The following is a 23061-nucleotide window of genomic DNA, read 5'->3' as shown; positions in this document are numbered from 1 at the left end:
CACAGACGGAACACCGCTTTAAGAGGGCTGGCCTGGAAGGGAGCATTTGTCTTTTAGACGCATGCCCTCTTCTATGACACTGCAATGAGAGAAGCTTGGACCAATGGTACTTTACCATTGGTCCAGGGCTTCAAGCTGTCCATTGAACTCAGTGCCTCTGACAAGAAGTCAGTGGCACTGTGAGCTCATCCTCTCAGTCTGCTGCAAATAGCATGTGCCAGCTTGTATTTACCTGGCTGCACTGTATGTAGCTTCTGACAGGCTGCGCAAGGAGCCCTGTATCTCCATAACCATAGGTGCTAGGAGCCCTAAATTTTGACCAGAGGTGGGGTAGGACTTCTCTTTGACTTCTCACCTACCTCCCCTGACTGCACGTTCCTGGTACATAGTACGTGCCATACTCTCTAAACAAAAAGATATAAAATATGTAGCACTAAAACAATTAAAAAAGTCCATATATAGAGTCCATTTCCAATAAAAGATTATCCCAGTGATATTGCACAGCACCCAATATTGCAAGAGTGAAGAAGGTCCACCACCAAGTAGAGTGTTCAAAACACGCTTACCGGACAAATGAATATATTGGACCTTGAGTTAACATACAGGCTGCAACACACTTGGTATTGGATTGGACCGTACCTCTTCGTAGAGATGGATCTCAGAAATTATACCTCCACAGTACGTCATACGGAGCCACTCAAAGGAAGGAAATAAAACCCTTCATAGTGCAGTATTTTTCAACAAACTTTATTCCAAGTAAAGAAAGTATAGCACTCACATGTAGGAAGGGGAAAATGGGCAAACCACACGCCGACCTACATGGTTCCAAAGCGGACAGCAAGATGACAGCCAATGTCCTCTATTGCGCATAGGCATCCAAACATGGGCTGCCCTCGTTTGGATGCCTATGCGCAATAGAGGACATTGGCTGTGACCACAATTTTAGTTTTGGATGCACCTAGCCTCCTGCTACTTGGACTTCAAACCCATCTTTCATGAAGATCGTCCAACAAAAAGGAGAGAAAGAAAATGCAAGAAAGGACTCAGAAAGTAACTCTGTTCAGTTTTATGAAAGCAGTCCAGTAAACCAGCCTATATCAGTTAAGGCTAGTAAAGGGAAGCAATTCAACAACTATGAACAATAATGAGCGGTGTGCTTGGAGTCCAATGTTGTCCAAGTCTTACATGGAACTAGGAAACAAATATAGACCTGCACTGAGAGACCGTGTGCTTTACTGCCTCCTGAAATTCAGAATCTTAAGTTCATTGACTTGTAAGATGCTTAAATGTCCTGGTTCTAATGAAAAACTTGATGTCTCTTTCCATGACTGCTTGTTCTTTAGCACTCTCCCAAGGGGGGCCTTCATGATACATATGCAATATCCTGTATAAAAATAGGCCACGGTGAAACCAAAACACTGCATTATATCCCTTTTTGTTTTATTGCAAGTCTTACATTATTCACCAGGAAAAAGCTTGACCACACCTATGGGCAGTCCCAGGGGGTATACACCACTCTCAGCTATAGGCACTGTAGTTTTGTTACTAGTAGTGTCAGAAGAAAGCCAACTCCACAGAGGGGCAGGTGCTGTGTCCGTCAATGATCATCAGAGAAATAAATTTTACGGTAAGTCAAAAATCCAATTTTCTCTTTCGTTCATTGACAAACACAGCTCCTGATTCTTCTTAACCATTGGAACGTCCCAAAGCAGTGTTAAACATGAGGGGTGGGAAAAAATAAAAATAAAAATTCTCAAGGTTAACCATAGCCAACCAGGTAACATGGAGCTCAACCATAAACAACTGGAGCTCGCCTGAAAAAAAAAACAATACACCCTAAAAGAGGACCAGGTCCTGTAAGCAGCAGTCAGCAAAACCTTGCAGCCAAAAGAAGCATCCTCAGATGCCAACACATCCACCTTATAAAAATTTTGTAAAAGTGTGCATCGATGACCAGGTGGCCACCTTGCAAACCTTCGTCACTGACACTTAATGGCGGAAGTCCAGGAGACACTAATGGCCCTAGTAGAGTGCTCCTTGACAGGGAAAAGAGGAACCTAACCCCCGATACAATAGGCCTGAACCATCGCCCTGTCTGATCTATCGGGAAATGGTCGCAGAAGAAGTGAACAACCCTTTGTGAGGTCCGTCCGTGAGCACAAATAGAGTCAGACTTTGTAGCTGCCAGGTACACCCTAATTGCCTGGACAACATCCAAGGCATGAAAGGCAAATTTCCTTCGGATTTTTTGCCTGGGACACAGGGAAGGAAACACAATGTCTTCATTCAAATGACAGTCAGAGGCCACCTTAGGAATGAATGACGGACAGGGGCGAAACACCAACTTATCCTTGTGAATCACCAATAAAGTGAACGACAGGATAATGCCGCCAGTTCCGATCACCCTGCGCGCAGAGGTGACCGCCACCAAAAAAGGCCACCTTCTGGGGCAGTGCAAGCAGGGAAACCTCCCAAATATTCAAGGGAGGCTTCTGTAGAGCTGAAAGCAGGACATTAAGATCCCAGGGTGGCAACGGAGCCTGCACTAAAGGAACCAAATGTCGGACACCCTGAAGAACCACCACCAGGTAGCATGAGGCCAAAGGTAGTTGGAAAAACACTGCCAAAGCCGATATCTGGCACTTGATGGTACTCAAAGCAAATTTCTGTGCAACCCCCCATTGAAGGAAGGTTAAGATCCGATCCACCGAGAAGGAGCAAGGATGAACCCTAAGAGACTCACACCACGCAATATACGTCTTCCACGTGCGATGGTGTATCTTCCCAGAAGTAGATTTCCTAGCTTTCAACAGCATAAGAATCACCGACTCAGACAAACCTCCATCCTTCAGCACCTGCCGTTCAACAGTAAAGCCGTCAAAGTCAGCGACTGTAAAGCAGGATCCTCCCTGAGAGGAAGTCCCCAAGGTGCATCGGTACCCGATTAGTGTACCAAGACTGGGGAAGTCAGTTTGGATGGATTCCCTTCTGCTTCAATCCTGCAAAGGAGTCGTGGCAGAAATTTGAAAGGGCTGGACTGAATTGGTCAGCCCACCTTAAAATGCCAGCTACTTACCGAGCTGCCAGGACACTACTTGTGCCCCCTTGGTGATTGACAGACCACGGCCGTGGCATTGTCCAAGTGAATTTGTACCGGACACCTCTGAAGACGAATTGTCCAATGAGCCAGACAAAGGCTGATCGCTCGGATTTCCAGAACATTAATTGGCAGCCTGGACTCTGCCAGAGTCCAGACCCCCTGAGCCTATCTGTTCTGAGGATGCCTCCCCACCTGGACAGGCTGGCATTCGTGGTGACAACTGTCCAGTACAGGGGGAGAAAGGATTTTCCCTTTTGAAGTGCCAGAGAACGAAGCCACCTCTAGAGACCGTGGATTCTTGTCCCATTTCACCAAAATCTCTTTAGTAGAGATCTTGTACGGAACTGTGCAAACAGACCGCCTCGAGGGTGGACACCATCAGGCTCAGCACCCGCATGCAAGCCTGGAGGGATGGCCATCTGCTTTACAACAGAAGCTGAATTGTCGCCTGCAATGTCTGGAGTTTTTCCAGAGTCAGACCCAGATAGTCCAGTTTTTGTGGACAGAACCAAAACAGACTCCTGAAGCTTCAGAATCCAACCAAACTCCTTCAGAATTTGCAGAGCAATCTCCAGTTGTCCATCAGAGAAGTCGGAGACTCCGCTAGCAGAAGATGATTGTCCAGGTACCCCAGTACCTTGATCCCCCGCTGACTCAAACAATGCCAGCACTGGGGCCAACACTTTTGTTAAGACATGAGGAGCAAAGGCGAGACCAAAGGTCCACGCCACAAACCGATAATGCTCCTCGCCCACCGCAAACCGGAGGAAGGGTTGGTGACCAGTACATAATAGAATGTGCAGGCAGGCGTCCTTGAGGTCGATAGAAGCGAGAAGAAATCCCTCTGATGTAAGAACGCCACTACCGTTTGAATGGACTCCACGCGGAAAGTCTGTACTTGCACAAGCAGTTTAGAGCTTGGAGGTCCAGAATTGGACGCACCTTGCCTTCATTCCTGGGAACTGTAAAGGTTTGAGTAAAAACCCCTGAAAAATTTCCGAAATCTGAAAAATCGCCACTTGAAGGAACAAGTCTTGCACTAACCCAAAGTGACCTGTAAGTGATCTGGGGACAAGTGCAGGTTGGAAAGGAAGAACCTTTCTGGAGGATAAGACCGAACTCGATCTTGTAGTCTGACCCACAGTGACCCCCAAAATTTTAGAGGTGCTGGGGTGAAGAAGGGGAACCCGGGGATCCCACCGTCCCAGGAAGGGGAACCCGGTGGTCTCACCATCCCAAGGAGGGGCCCACGTCCGCCCCAAAATCCTCCAGTAGAGGAGGGGACAGCTACTTACCATACCAGTAACAGGGTGGGCACCGCTCCGGACAGGCCACCGCTCCACTGTATTGTTAGTGCTGTTGGCGAGGAGAAACGCTGTGACTCAGGCTGTGGCCAGGTCGTATGCGTCCTCGCGTGACGTTTAACTCACAGGCCAGCCCAATGGTTAAGAAGAATCAGGAGCCGTGTGTCTGTCAATGAACGAAAGAGAAATAGGATTTTTCCAGACATTAAATTAGAGTTTGCTACTTTCCTTGGAGCCAATAAAATGTTATTCTTAAATAAATACATATTAGACTAAATGTCATAAAGAAATAATTTGGGGCACAAGAATTAAAGTGCAAATTGGAAAAAAACATTGTTTTTCTATTGTTTTATAGTAAAGAAAGATTTGGACTTCACTTAGGGTCACTGCTGAAGACACCCCTTAACTTCTTGTCATTGTTTTTCTATCCGCAGTGAAAAGGGGCTGTCAGAATACCCAAAAGTGACTGTATCTGACTTGTTTCCATAACTATTTATCCAGGAATTTCTTGCCCAGCTCATTCAAATTGAAGTCAGGTCCACCTACAGCTTGAATTTCAGGCAATTTAGCATGAATTGGCTGAAATTCCAGCCATGAATGGCATAAAGTTGGCCATACCCTTACTCAATTTTCATATTCAATTTCCTTTACTGTGTAGTACAAGAGCCTGCCTGATTGCATAAAAATGTAAAGTGTTTAGGTTTGACCTCATAATATATGGTTTTGGTAAACCTAAAGGAAAATTGTACAAGAAAATTGTATAATGTATTGCCAGCCTAAAGCTGGATACACATATAGTTTTCTTGTTCAATTTCCTTTAGATTTACCTTCAACTATGTAGTGCAAGGGCCTGCCTGATTGCATACAATATCAAAGGGCTTAGGTTTAACCTCATATTATATGATTTTGGTAAATATAAAAGAAAAAAATTGTACAAGACAATTGTATAATGTGTAGCCAGCTTAAGTCTCACCTATAGAGAGAAGGAACATAAGGGCAGCAATAAATAGCTTAAACCTCTATCAGGTTTCAATGCTGCCTGTAGCTGTACTAAGTAGGAGGCTTTCCAAGGAAGACACAGATAGAAAGAAACCCACTCTTAAAAAAAGAAAAAATTGCTGGAGTTGGCCATAAAAAAATAGGACCCAACGCGCAAGTTGAACCCCTAGGTCTGCTTTATCACTTACTAGTAATGCACCCATATGTGTGCCACTTTACCTAGTAACCTGTTATCTTGCCATTTTTTTTACAACTTACAATGCAATTGTGTTTATGTACCTCTTCAAACAACAGGTGACTTAACCACTGCTACTAAACCCACCCGCCCCCCACATCCATTTAAAATTTCTCCATATTACCAGAAATCTTATCCATCACACAAAGACAGACAAATAGATGTAAAATTCTGATTTGCTGTTAAAGATTACTATGTCCACTCCTGGTAGTAAATACAGCAACTAATATACAACTCTGTGAAAGAACAAACTACTGTTGCAAATTAAGTGGAATACCATACTGCTGCTTTTGTGAGAGGCAAAGTGAAGTTAGAAGCAAACAGGTACAACGTTATATGGGATTTTACTGGTGGAAACCATGAAAAGCAAGTGCCTGCTTATGCATTGCAGTGTCATGGAGTCTTATGTTTCTCCAGATCTTCCAGGGCTTTGAACAGCAACAAGGGGAAAGGGAAAGGAGATACACACGGGCCAAGCGTGTTAAATGACTATACCCGACAGTTATCCGTGTTCATTTGGAATATCGTTTCCAAGCCTGGACGTCTTATTTGTAGATAGATATAGAGCTGAAGGGCGTATAAAGGAGAGCAAAGGTAAGAAGTTAAAGAGCCCTAAGAGCTAAATTTCTGAGGATCTAAGGAAAAAAGGCCTTTTCCAACAATTGTTTTTCTCACCTGGGTTTCAGGATCATCAGACCCTAGACTGGCTGCACCCAATTTCACCACCTCTGCCAGCTGTGTAATAGTGTTTGCTGACGACTGGGCAGCCTGCGCAAGCTTGTCCTGACTGGATGCGGCACCCGACACCAGCAGTTTGGTGTCCTCTACAAGAGCCTTGGCAGTCTTAAGGATGTTTTCCCTGTGCAGACAAAACAGTCATAAATGATGCAGACAATTCATTGAAACGGAAGCAAATACAATATTTTATATGCAGGTTTGTAAAGTTGTGAAACATATTCCCCACATGCTTCTATGCATGCGGAGGACTGTAAAACTGAAAACAAGATACAGTCTCCATCTCTATTGTCCTATTACATTCTGATCAGGTCAGTGGGGTTGATTTACTAAGACTGGAAAGTGCAAAATCTGGTGCAGCTCTGCATAGAAACATATCAGCTTCCAGGCTTTTTTTTTTTTTTTTCAAAGCTTAATTGAATAAGCTGAAGTAGCTAGAAGCTAATTGGCTACCATACACAGCTTCACCAAATATTGCACTCTCCAGCATTGGTAAATCAACCCCATTGTGTCTGTGTATGATATACATTTCTGTGACAACTCACCTGTGGTCAGCAAAGCTTTCCTTGTTTTCAGAGTTGAGTGTGCCAGCAGTGGCAAACATGATGGTGGTATCCAGATCTGCAATGATACCAGATACCGCACTAGCTGCAGTAATGCAGGCTTGTGTTCCCTTATTACCAGCTTGAAAAGCAGTAAGAACCAGGGATACCTAAATGTAAAGAGAAGCAAAGTTGTAGGCATACAAGGCACACTGCTAATGGACATTTCTACAAATTTCAAGAAAGAACTGCTCATAATTTATCATAAGTAAATAGGTATTTTCTTTAGAGACTAACAAATTTCAAAATATTATAAATACCTATTGGTCTGAACAACCAAAATTAAGAAATAAGCTGCATATTTAACACAGGCTTGTATTTTATACAAAGCGACTAGAGTTTCAAATTTTCTAAAATATTATACTGACGTCTGAGGAGGTTTCTGTAAAATGTCAGTTTGTATGGAAATGGTTTTATTATGGCAATGGTATACAATGATAAATTCGACAAGCAGATTTATAATAGTTTATATTTACAAAAGACCTGCACATGTAATGATTTCATTTTATTGATTACTGTGTCAATATTAGCTGTCAAGACTTCTCTACTTATCAGAAAAATAAATGGCTGTAAAAAGGATAGATACGTTTATAGTTATTTATTATTATTATTACTACCATAGACTGAGTCATATTTAAGAAGTTGTATGGAATCATAAAGTAAAATTGGTAACACACAAAAAAAAAAAAAAAAAAAAAAAACAGTCTGACCACAGGTGTATGCAATGATAGGACAAATACTACTGCAAGTCACCTTTTCTGTTACAGCCCGGGCACATTCAATTAATTCCCGCTTGGTGTAACTATCAGATGGACAAATCTGTAAAGCTCCAGCTTTCTGCACCAAAAATATGCATCCATGTCCCAAATCCTGGATCCTAGTTTTAATTTGGAACCCAACCTGAAAAAGGGAATACAGAAACCGATCAATGAGTTAATAAAGTGCTCCAGCACTCTGCAACTATGCTAACTAAAGTGTCACTCAATTTACTTTAAAGTGACAAATTGTGGTTTAAAAGAAAAAAAAAATCTATCCAAGTAGGTATTGTTAACTTTAAAAAGCACCTCTCAGCTATATCCAAACTCCTTTGCTTTTAGTGCTGTGGTCTGACTTACTGTTAGGGTGTGGCTACCTTTGTTCTCCATTGTCCCACTGTATGTAGAAAGCAGCCACCCTCTCTTGCTTGCAACCATGATGAACTGTGAACTTTGTAGCGTGCATAGAGCAGTATACGTGATTGCAACTAGCATGCACTGCTCATTCCAACCAAACCGAAGTGAAGGGGGAAAAAAAAAAAAGAGGTTTGGGAGCTCACAGGGGACATTAAAAGGAGGCAGAAAAACACACAAACATTTTTATGAAAGGAAGGTTACAGGGCCATGAAGGAGTGGATGTGTATAGATTATTTTTGAGAAATAAGTGAATAGTTACGTGTCACGTTAATTGGAGTTCCCTGTAAACCACAGTGCACACGGATCATCTCATAGGGTCCTGTAGTACTTTCTGAAGCATGTACTTGTGTAACCATCACCCTCTGCTTCTTGCATCACTAAAATGTTAGAATGTGATTGGTTGTTGTGATAAAGATCTGAGTAGTGTACCCCTTTACATGTATCCTCCAATAATGGGATGTTTTCAGACGTTGGACAATACGCAAAAGCACCAAAGCCCGTCTTCCAATGACGTCATCATGTTAGGAGTGCGGATAGTGGGGACTGGATGCAGTGAGCGGTATCTTGGCAAATACTCTCTGGATGTCAGTTAGCTCAGTGGATGTACTTGTGATGATGCACTTTGCTCATGTTTTGGTAAGTGTTTTTATTTATTGAAATAAATTGAACTTGGTGAGCACTACAAGAGCTTTGCATGTGGTTACATTACAAACACTACACTGGTATTCCATTCCAGTCCAAAATAAATAAATTCCAAGCCCCCTCCCCCAAGTGTAAATCAACCGACTGCAAAAATTAGCATACAAAATTCCATTGACTTGGATTACACAAGCAGTTTAACAAATACCATGCAGAGACCAGCAACAAATTACCCCAGCAACCTATTCCTGACCAGTTCCACGGGGGCCACTCCATGTATACCTAACTATCCACCCTATAGTTTTTAAAATTTGAACGGGCAACCCCTAAATTGGTCGATAACCCGCTCATAACTGAGAGTGGTGCCCATATGAATTACCTATTCTCTATAAGTGGTATAAGTGGGAAGGGAAGCACCTTCCCAGTAAAGCAAAAGGACTCAGCAGTCCTTGGATACTGCTTCCTTAATAAATGCATCTGAGATTAGTTCATCCAGCATACCTAATAAACAGCATTTGGGGTCCAAGGGTATAATACATCACTTTCATAGTTGAATTGATTTGTGCACTATTTGGGGATTTAAAAGAGCACTTGTTATGATTATTCTAATAATTGTTATATTTTATTTGTTGAGGTGTGGAAGCACTGAAACTTTTGTGTTTAGGAGTTTGTAATTTTTTTATTTCAATGCACACACTGTATTATTTAAAAGGTAAAATTGGTTTCTTAATCACAATGCACACATAGGCGTTTAGACATGGGTGTTTAGAGGCAGAAAAAAAACCTCATTGCCAGTGCATCCAGGAGCAGGAGCATTTTGGTGGAAAAAACACTTGTGTGCGCAAATGTGTTTGACTGTTGGGACCATTTAGCGCTTGAGAGTTAATTCATTTCAATGGGCAGAATAAATGATTGAGCAATTGGGCGCATGATTTAACTTCAAAAGTATGTTGTAAATTCAGTTCAGAATTTTTGCTCTATATCCCATATATTCTAAGCAGAAGTGTACTGCATTCTGCTTTTGTGCACTGAAAGACAGGCAGCATGCAATTTATTAGATCTCCTACATTTCTATGGTGTGTTTCTGCAGCCAATACTATATAACTTAGTGTTTTTCAATCAGGGTGTTGTGAGCAGGGGATGCAGATTTCTCTGGAATAGCATCATGCATTGCCATGGTGCGGTCAGGTTAGTCACCAGCATCAAAACAATGAAGATCTAGGGCCAGAATACATGACATTTTTTGCTTTGGCATGCCCGTATCATAAAACGCATGACACTGATGCATGGCAGGCAGCATGCAGGCCCCCAGCATTTAGGAGGGGGCAAAATTGCACCTGCTCTACCTCCTGTCCTCTGTCATGCTGCTGAAGCCATTAAGGCAGTGTTCTGATGGCAAGATGTATTCAATGATTTGGTGGGGATGTGATAGGGACTTTCAGGTATTGGGGGGACTCTGATGAGAGGGGTGGGGCTTCTGATGTGATGAGAGGAATCTGTGATCTGGGGACCTCTCAAATAATGGATGGCCTACGATGGGAAGGACTTTTATTTGATCGGGGACCTCCCATTTTAAATTAATTCAAGGCGGTTGATTGTAACGTCCCAGGTTCAGGTTTCCCACTGATGGTAACATTTAAATTTTAGACCTGGGTGCCTCAAGAGTTTGCATACATATGAAGGGTGCTGTGATTACAAAAAAAAAAATTGAAAAACACTGATCTAACCCTATGATTGTAATACAATGTGTAATTGTTGGTGACAAAGCTAGCAAGATATGATTGACTGACTTGTTAAAAATAAATAAAATAAAAGACCAACAATAAGTTAACAAAAACAATCTCTAGAAAATGCTATTATATATACAGTCTAAAAAAACCCTTTAACATAATGATATTTCCATTACTCTGCATACTGCAAAATCTATAGCTCTCACCTCCTTGGGCTCAGCTGTGACTGCTGCCATGCGACCTTGGACGGCAAGATTTCCATAGTCACTGGTTACTTGTGATGCAAGACCACCAAGCTCTTCAGGGTTTGTGACAGATTTGGTCATCTGAAAACCAAACAAAGATCAGTAGGATATGGGGGCACAGCAATGTTAACAAGTGGGGAAAAAAAATGAGACTTTATCCCCTTTGTGACCACAACGTCTATATTCAATTCCAAACAGCTTGAAACACATTTCTGCAGGACTTAATTCTAGCAGACCTAAATTGTAGTTGCCAAATTAAAATGTTTTAATGGATATCAAACAAAATAAACAACTGATAACTTTGTTGCCATGTTTCACTAAAGCACAATAAGCACTTATTTATGACTCAAAATCACTGCCACCTTATTGCAGGACACCCTACGCTTGAGCCAGCATCTTCTGTGTGACATGATGGCCCTCTGCTGATGCCAGTTTGCAGGAGATGCCTTACAAAATTTAAATTGCAAGTCGGTATGTTAGCAGTGCAAGCGGAAGGAATATGCACATCACCACTGTAGAAGGTATATTGTTTAGAAGAAGAACCTTGGCTTCTGATACTACCAAAGAATCATACTTACCATCTCTTGCGCAGTTACTGCAATAGCTTTGGAGTATTTAACACCAGTGGTCTGGTAGTCCACAAACGTTCCTGTGGGTTCTGGTGGTGTGCCCTCATCCAACTGTGAAGAGAACAAGGCATGTTATCAAAGAACACACTCCGCTAACAATTGTCTCTGTTTTGGAACATCGTACATAATACCGTTTCTTTTCTAGAACTTGTAACTAAGCATAATAAATATCCAACCTTTCAGCTGCCTTATTTTACAAGATACTACATATATACAGATTACCACAATGGGTTACGAATCTAGCCTAAAGTACAATGGACTATGGGACACATTATGTTACTTAAAAAAAAAAAAAAAAAAAAGTAATAGAACAAGAATTAGTTCAGTTACCCTAAAGTACATAAAATATATGCTTTTTATTTTCTATATCACTGGATTTAATTGTGTAATTCAAGTTATGTTCCCCAATGTGACAGAACTCACCTTGCTCATGGCATCTGCAATGGAATCAACCATGCCTCCCACCATGCCCACTTCACTGGCCGCCTCATTCAATGTGATCATAAGGTCATCTACTGCCTCTTTCATTAACTGGGCAGCCTCAGCAATTGCATCATGCGTGTGCGATGCCTACAGAAAATAGACACGTGTAAACTTTTTATACAGTAAATATTGTGTGTGTGTATTATATATATATATATATATATATAATTGAAATAACCGCAATAAGAAACGCATGTATGTATATCAAGTTTACATGATTTTAACACACACTACACTATAATGAAAGCATACACTGATGATAGCTTTAAAAAATGTATATGCGTACTGATTGTTCATATCCTAGTAATTTATCTTCCCATCTTTTTAAATAATTTCCCCATAACTTTAAGATCACCTGCAATAATACCGAACATTTCTCTTTTGATTACTTGTGATATTGTATTGAGTGAACTCATTATACAGTTTCTACCTGAATTATTGATAAGAAATATAAAGACTTGTGGATAGCTGGAAATTGCTTGCTATGGGAATCTATACAATCATTCGCTATGCAGACTTTTAACAGGATACGTATGACAAGTGAAATCTGATTGGCTGCTATACTGTAAGTTACTGTATGCATTGTTTTCTTTTTAAACTGCTTTGTAAAATACGCATATATATGGTAAAATTTAAGAATTGTAATTGGCTTCCAAGGACACTTACAAATGTGAATAGCCACTTTATATTCTAGCTGCTTTTCACTGTACGTCATTTATTTGCACAGTCTGAGGTGATCAAGGACTAGAAATAAAGGACCACTCAAACTCAATAGAATTCAGCCTTTTCTTTTCTGGTTTCAAAAGGGGTTCAATATCCATGTCTACAACCAGCCTCATGTCCCTTTCTAAATGATCCCCATCATATCTTTTACTTAGTAAGTGTTGTTTAAGGATTTCTGCCTGCTCAATGAGGGTCTTTTTATTCTGAACATTTACATTTGATGCGCAATAAAAAAAAAAATGGGGTTTTTGACTTCCCGTAGAATCCATTTCTCTGATGTGCATTGATGGACACAGCTCCTCATCTTCTTGACTGCGTGGGTTTATGATGCCCCTACAGGAAGACAACACTAGGAAGGAAAAAAACTTGACTACGCCTATGGGGCAGTCCCAGGGGGTATACTCCACTCTTTGCTATAGGTACTCCATTTTGTTAGAAGCAGTGTCAGAAGAAAAATCCCAAACTCCATAGAGGGGTGGGTGCTGTGTACATCAATGAACATCAGAGAAATGGATTATACGTTAAGTCAAAAATTCCATTTTCTCTTTCGTTCGTTGATGGACACAGCTCCTCATCTTCTTGACTACGTGGGACGTCCCAAAGCAGTGTCAAACATGAGGGGTGGGAACAGCAAGAAAAAAAGACTTCTCAAGGCTAAACATAGCCAACCAGGTAACAGAGGTCAACCATAAAACAACTGGATCTTACCTAAAAAAATTAAAAAACCCTCAAAGAGGACCAAGTCCTCTAAACACCAGCCTGCAAAACCTTGCGGCAGAAGGAAGCATCCACAGATGCCAACACATCCGCCTTCTAAAAGTTTGTGAAAGTGTGCACAGTCAACTAGGTAGCCGCTTGGCAAACCTGCATCACTAACGTCTGATGACGGAAAGCCCAGGAGGCACTAAAAGCCAGAGTAGAGTGCGCCTTAACAGGGAAAGGAGAAACCTGACCCTTAATGGAATAAGCCTGAACCACAGTCTGTCTGGTCCATCTGGAAATGGTCGCAGCAGAAGCAGCCAACCCTTTGCGAGGTCCATCCGCGAGGACATAGTCTGACATTCTAAAAGACTCCGTAGGTGCCAGGTACACACTTATTGCCCGAACCACATCCAGGGAATGCAAGGCAATTTCCTTAGGATGCTTAGGCCTGGGACACAGGGAGGGCAACACAATGTCTTCTTTCAAATGAAAATCAGAGATGACCTTTGGAAGGAAGGAACGACTGACATGGACGAAGAACCACCCTGTGAACCACCAGGTAAGGCGAATGACAAGACAGCGCCGCCAGCTCGACACCCTGCGCGCAGAAGTAATAGCCACCAAAAAGTCCACCTTCTGGGACAATGTAAGCAGGGGAACCTCTCAAATGTTTTCAAAGGGAGGCTTCTGGAGAACTGACAACACCAAATCGAGGTCCCATGGCGGCAATGGAGACTGCACTGGAAGAACCAAGTGTCTCACTCCCTGGAGAAAGGTACACACCAAAGAGTGAGTGGCAAATAGACGTTGAAAGAAAACCGGAAAAGCTGAAACCTGGCCCTTGATGGTACTTCAAGGCCAGGCGCTGCTCAACCCCTTGTTGGAGGAAGGCCAAGATCAGAGTCACCGAATAGGAGCGAGGGTGAACGCTGAGGGATTCACACCAGGCAACGTATGTCTTCCAAGTACAATGGTAAATCTTCCTAGAAGTAGATTTTCTAGCTTTTAACAGTTTAGGAATCACGGACTCAGATAAACCTCTAACCTTCAGCACTTGGCTTTCAACAGTCAAGCCCTCAAAGCCAGCGACTAAAGCAGGATGGAAGATTGGCCCTTGCAACAACAGATCTTCCCTGAGAGGAATTCTCTAAGGAGCATCAGCGACCAGCCATACCAGATCAGCGTACCAAGACCTGCAAGGGCAGTCTGGAGCCACTAGGATGACTGGAATCCCTTCTGCCTCGATTCGGCTCAGGAGTCTCGGCAGAAGTTTGAGGGGGGAGGGGGGTGTAAATCAGACAATACCAACTCCAAGGAGTCACTAATGCATCTGTGGTGTCAGCTAGAGGATCCCAAGACCGTGCCATAAACCTCTGCACTTTCCTGTTGAGGCGATAGGCCAACAGATCCACATCAGCCCCACCGGAGACACAACTGATGAAACCCCCTCCAGATGAAGTGACCATTCCCCCTGGTCAAATACCTGTCGACTGATGTAATTGGCCTGGCAATTTTCCACCCCTGGGAAGTGCACAGCAGAGCGGGCTGGAACGAATCGTCCTGCCCCCCTTAGAATGCCAGCTACTTCCCGAGCCGTCAGGACACTTCTTGTGCCCCCTTGGTGATTGACATAGGCAACGGCCGTGGCATTGTCTGATTGAATCCGTACCAGACACCCCTGGAGAGGACATTTCCAATGATCCAGACAGAGTCTGATTTCTCAAAGTTCCAGTATATTGATCGGTAGCCTGGACCTTTCCAGAGTCCAGACCCCCCTCCCCTGAGCACACTCTGTGCCGAGGACGCCTCCCCATGCGGACGGCCTGGCGTCCGTGGTGGGGACCGTCCAGGGGTCAGATTGTCTAGAGACTAAGGATTCTTGTTCTATTTCACCTGAATCTGTTTTTTCAGAGATCTCACGTGGAACAGTACAAACGGAACCGCCTCAAAGATAGACACCATCAGGCCCAGTACCCGCATACAAGACCGAAGAGATGACCGTCTGCTGGATAGCAGAAGCTGAATTGCCTGCTGTAATTTCTTTAGTTATTTCAGAGGAAGAAACACTCTGGCTGAGGCTGAGTCCAGAGTCAGACCTAGGCTTGTGGATGGAACCAGAGCAGACTTCTGAAGATTCAGAATCCAACTGAACTCCCTCGGAGTTCGCAGAGTAATCTCAAAGTTGTCAACAGAGCAGTCGAAGACTCCGCTCGCAAAAGCAGAATGTCCAGGTGATAGCAAGGGTGGGTATTGCGCTCAACAATCAGCTCTCACTGTAAGGTGCTATAGTGCATACGTGGTCATAAATCACAACTTACAATTTTAAGCAAACCTACTCAGTAAGAGTTAAATACATAAATAAATATATTTAAAATAGGAATTAATAGTGGTTCATGTGGTGAGTAAATATAGTCCATAAAGTGCTCAGTGCAGACTGTGTCTTCAGCAACAAACTTGGACTTGATGGAAAACCTTCACCATTCACCTCCACCCAGTGTTTAGACAATATACTTCTTACCAGAAGAAGATGACCCCTTAATTACAGGGGGTCAAAACCGGCATTAATCTCCACACAGGCTCAATGCTGTCCTCAGCGCTGTCTCCACATCAAAAGAATTTTAGACCAATTGCCTTAGGAAGCTCCGGAACTCCGGGAATCATATTGCAAAAAATAAAGGAAACTCTGATAGTGTAATATCGTCAAATACTGGGATTTTAATGTAACAGATTGCACTTACATCATAGCAGTAGTAAACCGCCTGGAAGTACAATTCGCTTGGCTGGTCTGGTGGATGGGACGCCGCTTGCGCATCTGCGCTCCACCTCAACGGAACTCTACGGTCTCACGATCCCGACGCACGTTTCGTCAGGCGTGCTGACGTCATCAGGGGATCAACCTGATGACGTCAGCACGCCTGACGAAACGTGCGTCGGGAGCGGTCCCTTTTGATCACCTAAATCACCAAATTTGAAGCTTTTTACCTTTTTTTTTCCTTTTTTCATTTTCATACATGTGTATGTTTTAATGGGAACTCTTGTGGTGCCTCTGAGGTCTATTATAGGTGCTTATTGCTGACATATGACCAATCATCAGATGATGGGTTCCACTGTGCCTATGATACTCCTCAACATGTTAAAGCTTTGTTATATTATACTGATGGCTGAAATCTTTAGATTTCTATGTTTACAATTAACAAGTGCCTTTCTCTCCCCCTCCCCGGTTTGTCCCCCATGTGCCTTTTCATGGGTGCTCGCGCCCTCGGCGGGAGGGATTCGGTGTCCCACCACTGGTTCCTCTGGCCTCGGGGCGCTGGACCCTACGGATGGCGGTTGGACTTAATTGTCCAATGTTTTGTTGTTTTTTTGACTCATGTTGGTATTTGCCTTTTTTTGATACCACTAAAGTGTTATTTTTTGAAAAATAGAAAGTCATCCATTCAGATCATTACAATCTGGTTACTGACTTCTCAGTCAGCTGACCAATTTGCGTTTTATTACTTGAAGGTTGCACCATTTCTGGTCTCGGAAATGTTTTTACTATGCTATCCTCAAAATGTTGTATTTAAGATATCGCTTGTTGATTGGCCTCAACTTCACTTGACCTTGTGTTTCAGTGATTGGGCCCAATCTACACTATCTTTCTTATTGAATATCAGGTTATATAGCTTTTTCCTCTTCTTTAATGATGGGTCTTAAAATAATTTCACACAATGTTCAGGGCTTTAACTCCCCAAATAAAAGACATAAAGCATTTAGACATTATAAAAGAATAGGTGCTGATATAATTCTCTTGCAGGAAACGCACTTTGCCACGGACAAACATCCTAAATTTTTTGACAAGTCATTCAGGCAATTTCACTATTCCACTTTTCAAACCAAGTCAAGAGGAGTAGCTATTTTCATCCATAATAACATTATTTTTGATGTATCCTCTGTATATACCGATCCGGACAGTCGATTCTTGATCCTCAAAGGTAATATAGCGGGTAAAGCATTGACAATTGCCTCACTTTACGCCCCCAATGAATCTCAGGCCACATTTTTTAAACACTTCTTTGAGATTCTAGGTAAATATTCATCACCTCATATGGTGGTTGGAGGGGACTTTAACCGGTCCGCTCACCCTTCTCTTGATAGGAGTAGAGTGACACCCTCTTCTAAGGCCTTCCCCAAGACACTAACCAAGGTTCTTTGTGACTTCCAATTGATTGATGCTTGGAGAGCACATAACGTAGGTATTAAAGAGTTTACTTTTTACTCCCACCCCCATGAAAGTGCGGCCAGACTAGACTATATTTTTTGCACACCAGTTTTGCTGGCTAACTCCTCAGACGCCAGGATACACATCTGCCCTTGGTCGGACCATAAAATTGTCTCATTCGAGACCTGTGGGGTCGGTTTAAAGAACTCTACATTTAATTGGAGACTGAATGATTCTTTACTGAATGATCCCACTTTAACTTCTCAGATTGCATCCTCCTTGGAGGAATATTTTAGTATAAACGAAAACGAGGATACCCCCACATCAACAGTTTGGATTGCACATAAAGCGGTAATTAGGGGTAGGATTATTGCCCTCGCTTCAGCCAAAAACAAAGCTAGACTATCTGACATAAAATCTCTTACTAGGGAGCTAAATAGGTTATACAATTTACACAATCAGGCCCCCTCCTCAAACCTGATGGATTTGATCTCCACTAAGAGACGGGCCCTAGACGAGATTTTATCTGGTGATACTGAAAAGGCCCTCAGGTGGTCCAAAGCAAAATTTATGCTCAACAGCAACACCATGTCTACAATGTTCGCTAAAAAACTCACACAAGATTCAAAACCCTCCCATATCTATAAGCTTAGAAGGCAGGATGGTAAGATCGTCTCTCATCCTGACGAAGTTTTGAAGATTTTTACAAAAATCTGCTATCAGTGTCATCAGATGTATCTCTAGCTGAGTTTGATTCATGGGTGGGGAAATTACAGATTCCCTCCCTCTCTGCCTCTCAGAGGGAGGAGTTGGAAGCTCCCTGTTCAGTGGATGAGACCCTCCACTTGATTAAATCCATGAAATCATCCACAGCTCCGGGCCCAGATGGTTTCTCCACCTCGTATTATAAAAGTTTTGCCACAATCTTATCTCCTAAATTAACCAAATTATTTAACTATATTTTACAAGGGGGGAATTTCCCAGAAGAAATGCTCTACGCTAATATGTCACTCATCCCCAAACCCGATAAAGACCATTCTCTCCCACAAAACTTTAGGCCTATCTCGGTCATGAACAATGACTTGAAATTGTTTGGCCGCCTACTTGCTAACAGATTGGCTAAGTATATCTGCCAATTGATTAACCCAGATCAAACAGGCTTCATCCCGGGTAGGCAACTTACAGACAATATTAGGCTAATCTCTAATATAATTCATGATGCCAATATTAGCAAATCTCCCACCTGCCTGGTTAGTCTAGACATCAATAAGGCGTTTGACAGCGTCAGTTGGGCCTTTATAGATCATCTGCTCCCGAGATATGGCTTAGGTGATGGATTCGTTCATGGCTTTAGGGCCCTGTATGAATCCCCACAGACGAGGATACGCCTTCCTGGTTGCAACACCGAATTTTTTCAGCTAAAAAGGGGCACCAGACAGGGGTGCCCCCTTTCCCCTCTCTTGTTTGCCCTGGCATTCGAGCCCTTAGCAATCTCTATTAGAAACAATGTCAAAATGAGTGGCTACTACAAGGAGGGAAGGGAGTTCAAACTTAGCCTTTATGCTGACGATGTCCTTTTCTTGTCACACCCTCATATATCTCTTCCCCAACTACTAGTGGAACTACAACAATTTAGCTCAATATCAGGTTTGGGAGTTAATCTCTCCAAATGTTCTCTCATGCCAATCAACCTCCCAAACTGGATGCAGATTTCCATCAGAGAACGATTTTCATTTGCTTGGTGCCCGAGAGCATTCAAATACCTAGGAGTGCATATTACCCCACACTATGTTTCTTTGTTCCTGCTGAATTTCCCTAACATGTTAAAAAAACTGACACTAATATTAAAAACCTGGTCTTCGTACCATATCTCTCTTCTGGGTAGAGTTTTAGCGATAAAGATGATTGTGCTCCCTAAGCTGTTATTTCTTTTCCTTGCCCTTCCTATTAATGTTCCAGAGACTCATATTTTGTCATTTCAGAGAGAGATTTCTAAGTTTGTTTGGTGTGGAAAGAAATCTAGATATAATAAACATGTTTTACATGCCCCACAATCTCAAGGTGGTCTGGGTCTCCCCGACCTTTGGCTTTATTACCTCTCCGCCAGATTCCAACAGCTGGCACAGTGGTGTTCCAGGGATGATAGTGTGCCATGGTTGGTCTTTGAACGGGCTTCTGCTGCCCCATGCATGCTGGAGGCCATACTTTGGGACACCCCGAGACCACCTCGATACAAAAACTTTTCCCAACAAGATTATTAACCACTTACTCCAACTATGGTTTAAGCTAAAAACCCCCTTAGACATGGTTTCCCGAACCTCACCTCTGACCTCCTTTATGAACTTTTTGGGCTCTCCCTCTTTTCCACTAGACGTATCAGATCTGGAACCTTGGATATCAAGAGATCTTGTTTCTCTTAAAGCCATCTCAGTTTGTAATACCCTTTGCACCTTTGACCAACTCACTCAACTGCACAATATCCCCAGCTCCGAACTGGACCATTACTTACCTATAACTGAATTTTTTTGCTCAAAAGGTTCCATAACACTGAACCCGCCATTTACGGTATTTGAGAATAATTTGCTCCTCCTCTCCCAGAGGAAGGGGTATTATATCCTCGTTGTATTCACATTTGGTTGGTGTCTCTCTCCCTGAGAAACAGGGATATATGATTAAATGGGAGAGAGATCTGAGTTGTGTTTTTTCACCTCTGGAATGGAAAAACATGTGTAGTAATCTACGCAAGTGTTCCCGCTCTAGTGCCTGCAGGGAATCCCCCCTTAAACTTTTTACTAGATGGTATTTAACCCCCTCTTTGATGCACTTCTTCTATGATTCGGTTCCTTCTTCTTGCTTTAGGGGTTGCGCTGAGGAAGGGACTCTGCTTCATCTCTTTTGGGACTTTTGTGTTCTCCGTCCCATCTGGGATCAAGCTCAAAAGCTCATTTCAAAAATAGTTGGATCCAACATTTCCCTCTCAGCCAAAGTTTGTTTACTTTTCATGAAAATCCCTGAGATTCCTACCCAAACAGGAAGACTAATCCACACTCTAATGTGCGCCATCCACTGGATGATAGCGCTTAACTGGAGATCAGACACACTGATATGGTCTCAAGTCTTATCCCGAATGGAGAGTATTAGGCGGTCAGAAAAGGTTTTTCATTCTGTACATAACTCGACAACAGTTTTTCAGACCAAATGGTCTGCATGGGACTCCAATGTTTGATCTCTTTCTATGCCATTGTTATTATGTCTATTTTTCTTGATTATCTCTGATTTGCAGTTCCGGTTTTGTGATATCTTTATTATGTGATGCAACCATTGTATATCACTAAAATACTCCTTTTTGTCTTTCTGACGATATGTTGTAAATGATCTGTACTGTTTTCATGACTTTCTAATAAAAATCTTTTGAAAACATAAAATTTTATGAAGGTATGCACCGACTACCAAGTAGTCGCCTTGCAAACTTGTGATATTGATGCCTGATGACGGAAGGCCCAAGAAGCACTCAGTGCCCAAGAAGAATGCACCGTGACCTTTATTGGAATAGGCCTGAGTCACAGTCTGCCTGATCCATCTGGAGATGCTAGCCAAAGAAGCAGTTAGCCCTTTTCTTGGTCTGTCTGTAACCACAAATGGCGAGTCTGACCGCGGAAAGGACTCAGTAGCTGCCAGATACACCCGAATCACATCCAAGGTATGAAAAGCAAATTCCCTGGGTTCACCCAGCTTGGGACACAAGGAAGGCAACACATTGTCCTCATTCAAATGGAAGTCAGAGACAACTTTGAGCAGGATTGATGGACAGGGACAAAGAACCACTTTATCCCTATATACCACTAAATAGGGACTGCGACCGGATAATGCCGCCAATTCTGTGGGCCGAAGTAATAGCCACCAAGAATGTCACCTTCTGGGATAACGTAGGCAAGGGAATCTCCCGAATATTCTCAAATGGAGGTTTCTGAGAACTGAAAGTACTAAATTTAAATCCCATGGCAGCAGGAGAGACCGTACAGATTTGGCCACATGTCGAACTCCCTGAATGAAGGTACGAACTAAAGTGTGCATGGCTAGGGGTCGCTGAAAGAAGATTGCCAGGGCAGACACCTGGCCCTTCATGGTACTCAAGGCCAACTTCTGTTCAACATCCTGTTGAAGAAAGGTTAAGATCCGAGCCACAGAAAAGGATCGAGGATGAGCGCCAATCGACTCACACCAAGAAATGTATGCTTTCAACGTAAAATGGTATATCTTGCTGGAAGACTACTTCCTTTCCTTTACTATAGTAGGGATCACTGATCTAGACAGACCTCTATCCCTCAGTACCTGGCTTTCAATAGCTAAGCCATTAAAACCAGGGACTGTAAAGCAGGATGGTAGATCAGCCCTTGGGATAACTGGTCTTCTCTGAGAGTAAGCCCCCAAGGGGCGTTTATGGCCACCAGACATATTGGAAGTTCCTCGCCCTTAATTCCTCGCAGGAAATGCGGAAGAAGCCTGACCAGAGGATGACACTGGCTTTACCGTATCCCTTGGATGCCTGCGGCGTCTGCCATAGGAACCTGTGATCTTGCCATGAACCTAGGTATCCACCTGTGGAGCCGAACCTGCTAAAAGGAGCTGCATGTAGGACTGTGCAAACAGTACTGTCTTGAAGGTGGAGACTCAGAACCTTTATGCAAAATGGGAGAGAGAACTATCTGTGTGACAGCAGCCAGTGAATCACAGCCTGTGGTTCCTGAAGTTTCTCCAGAGGAAGGACCAACCTGGACAGAATTAGAATCAGACCTATGTAAATCAATTCCCTGGAAATTTCCTAAAAATCCTGAAAAGGACAAGCTTTGTCCCCCTTAGTGGGTAACCCCAAAAGAATCATTTTGTGGATCCCTTGACGCTCATGAAGGAGATCTACGAGGCCAGAAACTAGCGAAGATGTCCCCCCACCTCATTAATGGGTGAGGGCAGACCTTCAGGCTGAAAGGGTCTTGTCTCCGGGTCCAGACCAAGGATGCTTGGAACCTCCGTGGGAAGAGTTGAAAGATCTATTTGCCTTATTCTCCATCCCATGTGCTGAGGAGGTGGCCTTGAATCATTCAGTTAGGGTCTGAGACACCAGGACTGAGGCAAAGACAGGCCGCAATTTTGAACCAGCCATAGTAAACGTGCTGCGTGCCACAGCCTCCGCTTTCCTGTCAGCCGGTTCCTTAAAGGACTGGGATTCCTCTACTGGGATCATGGTAGCTTTGTTCAACCAGGAAACAGGAAGGTCCACCACTGGTAGACTAGTCCACTTTTTTTTAAAAGGGACTCCTCAAAAGGGTAACATACAGCAAAATGTTTGGGGTCCACAATGGGTCATTTTGGTTATTCCCATTCCTTACAGGAAAACCCGTCAAAATAAGGCACACCTTGGCGTGCAAGGTGACTTATGCGTACCAAACGACACAACCACGCTGTGGCTACAACAGTCTCATCCTCCATTTTTAAAGTCTCACGCACTGCAGTAATAAGTGCGTCTACCAGCGCTTTTTAATTTTGCTGCTGCGACCGTGGAGG

General features: G+C 43.0%; 1 protein-coding gene across 3 annotated transcripts in view; it reads right to left on the bottom strand.

Moving 5' to 3' along the window:
- The window catches only part of TLN2 (talin 2), a 477844-nt gene that overhangs the window by 23562 nt on the left and 431221 nt on the right, over positions 1 to 23061 (bottom strand). For 2 of the 3 annotated variants that reach the window (XM_082253081.1, XM_082253079.1), the window contains 7 exons: positions 11814 to 11960; positions 11340 to 11441; positions 10723 to 10842; positions 7729 to 7875; positions 6919 to 7085; positions 6314 to 6497; positions 6134 to 6205 (listed from right to left, as the gene is read on the bottom strand). In XM_082253081.1, coding sequence (XP_082109207.1) covers positions 6134 to 6205; positions 6314 to 6497; positions 6919 to 7085; positions 7729 to 7875; positions 10723 to 10842; positions 11340 to 11441; positions 11814 to 11960 — 939 coding nt within the window. The remainder of the gene's footprint in view (positions 1 to 6133; positions 6206 to 6313; positions 6498 to 6918; positions 7086 to 7728; positions 7876 to 10722; positions 10843 to 11339; positions 11442 to 11813; positions 11961 to 23061) is intronic. The other variant, XM_082253080.1, reaches the window with a different exon arrangement.

The sequence above is a fragment of the Pelophylax lessonae genome (assembly GCF_965119305.1).
Source record: "Pelophylax lessonae genome assembly, chromosome: 4".
NCBI lineage: Eukaryota > Metazoa > Chordata > Amphibia > Anura > Ranidae > Pelophylax > Pelophylax lessonae.
The sequence above is the reverse complement of the archived record's forward strand: the minus strand, read 5'-3'. Positions and strand labels throughout refer to the sequence as shown.